Genomic DNA, 1430 nt, shown 5'->3' with positions numbered 1-1430 from the left:
CACCCTCTGCCCCTCTGAGCTCCTGCACAGAAACTTCTCTCAGAAAGCAACAGGAAGGGATGGCAGTGTGGACAGGGTGAAAGCAAACTTCAAAAGCCCGGAGAGGTCCAGAAGTGCAGACATCTTGTCTAGGAGGGGGGGTTTGGGGAGGGGAGAATGGAAAGACTCAAGTATCAAGTACAAGCACAAGGCAAGACATCCTAGGCTTCCACAAACAAAAGCCAGACCTAAAAAGAGATCCACATGAACCAGGAAACAGGAGTCAGGGATACAGCTACACTCGAGGTATTGAGTTGCCAACAACGGAGTCCTGGGGGATCAACTGTGTCCTGCTTAATACCTGAACATTACAAAAAGAGTGCGTGCTTAATGAACTTCCGCAGAGTCAGGGCCAGGCCAGAGCGAGCGGGGCCTCAGAGCAACTGGGAAATGGAGGAGCCGAAGAGCTAGCTGCAAGGAATGGGGACCGGGTCCGGCGCGATGCCAGGCCCCTGCCAGGGCCATACTTCCTGCCCCTGGACCTTTCTGGTCACCGTCAAGTCACACATTGCAGCTACACCTCAGTGAAGTAGTTGTGACAGATTCAGGAGGAAGAAGGCAAATTACACTTGGAGGATGATGGGCCTCAGTGGTCGCCTATAACCTACCAAGAGGTCTAGGAGTCGTGGGCAGTTTGCTTCTGAGGCTCAATATACCAGCCCATGGTGGCTACCGTGTGGCGACACCTCGGGCAGGACCACAATGCGTCCCCTCGAACTAACCCCTAAAGTCACCAAAGCCACATGTCAGTGCAGCCGAGAAGGGCCTGTCCGTGTCCTTGTTGGGGTTAGGGTTTAAAGATGGAAAGATGAAGATTGAGAGGGGAGCCCTGAGGCCAGCCAAGCCGAAGAGCTGCAACGTGGGCAGCTGCGCGGTGCCACGGCCCGCAGTCAAGCCACAGTGACACCGTCCAGGGGGAGGGCTGGCTGGGGCTGGGTCACGCGCTGAGCCTTCCCTGGTTGTGGTCCTGGAGGTCATTAACTGCCTCTCCCTGGACACGATTCCAGGGGGGGAGCCATCGCTGGGCTCTTCGGGCGTAAATTGCTAGTTTGCTCTGCCAGTGGCGTGACTTACCTGCCGGTTCATGAAGACATAGATAACGGGGTTGTAGATAGTGGCACTCTTGGCAAAGTAGGCCGGCAGGGCCGCCACCAGGGGGTGGAAGGCATAGCCGGGGTGGGCAGCGGCAAAGCACGCGAAGAAAGTGTAGGGCCCCCAGCAGAGGCAGTAGGCGAAGATCATGACTACCACCATGCGCGTCACCTCCTTCTCCGCCTTCTGGGTGGACTCAGATTCTTTTTGCTGTTTTGCCACCTGGGGGAGACGGAGGTTCATGCCCAGGGGCCGTGCGTGGGAGAGTCCCTCGGGGCTCTGTGTCAGGGGCCCCCGCG

General features: G+C 57.4%; 1 protein-coding gene across 1 annotated transcript in view; it reads right to left on the bottom strand.

Annotated features, from left to right (window-relative positions):
• Positions 1-1430, bottom strand: part of LOC144236013 (long-wave-sensitive opsin 1-like) — a 12472-nt gene that overhangs the window by 1439 nt on the left and 9603 nt on the right. The window contains exon 6 of the mRNA XM_077769613.1: positions 1114-1353. Coding sequence (XP_077625739.1) covers positions 1114-1353 — 240 coding nt within the window. The remainder of the gene's footprint in view (positions 1-1113; positions 1354-1430) is intronic.

This window comes from Crocuta crocuta, unplaced genomic scaffold (genome assembly GCF_008692635.1).
Source record: "Crocuta crocuta isolate KB4526 unplaced genomic scaffold, BGI_CrCroc_1.0 scaffold978, whole genome shotgun sequence".
NCBI classification, from domain to species: Eukaryota; Metazoa; Chordata; class Mammalia; order Carnivora; family Hyaenidae; genus Crocuta; species Crocuta crocuta.
This window is presented reverse-complemented; position numbering and strand designations above follow the sequence as displayed.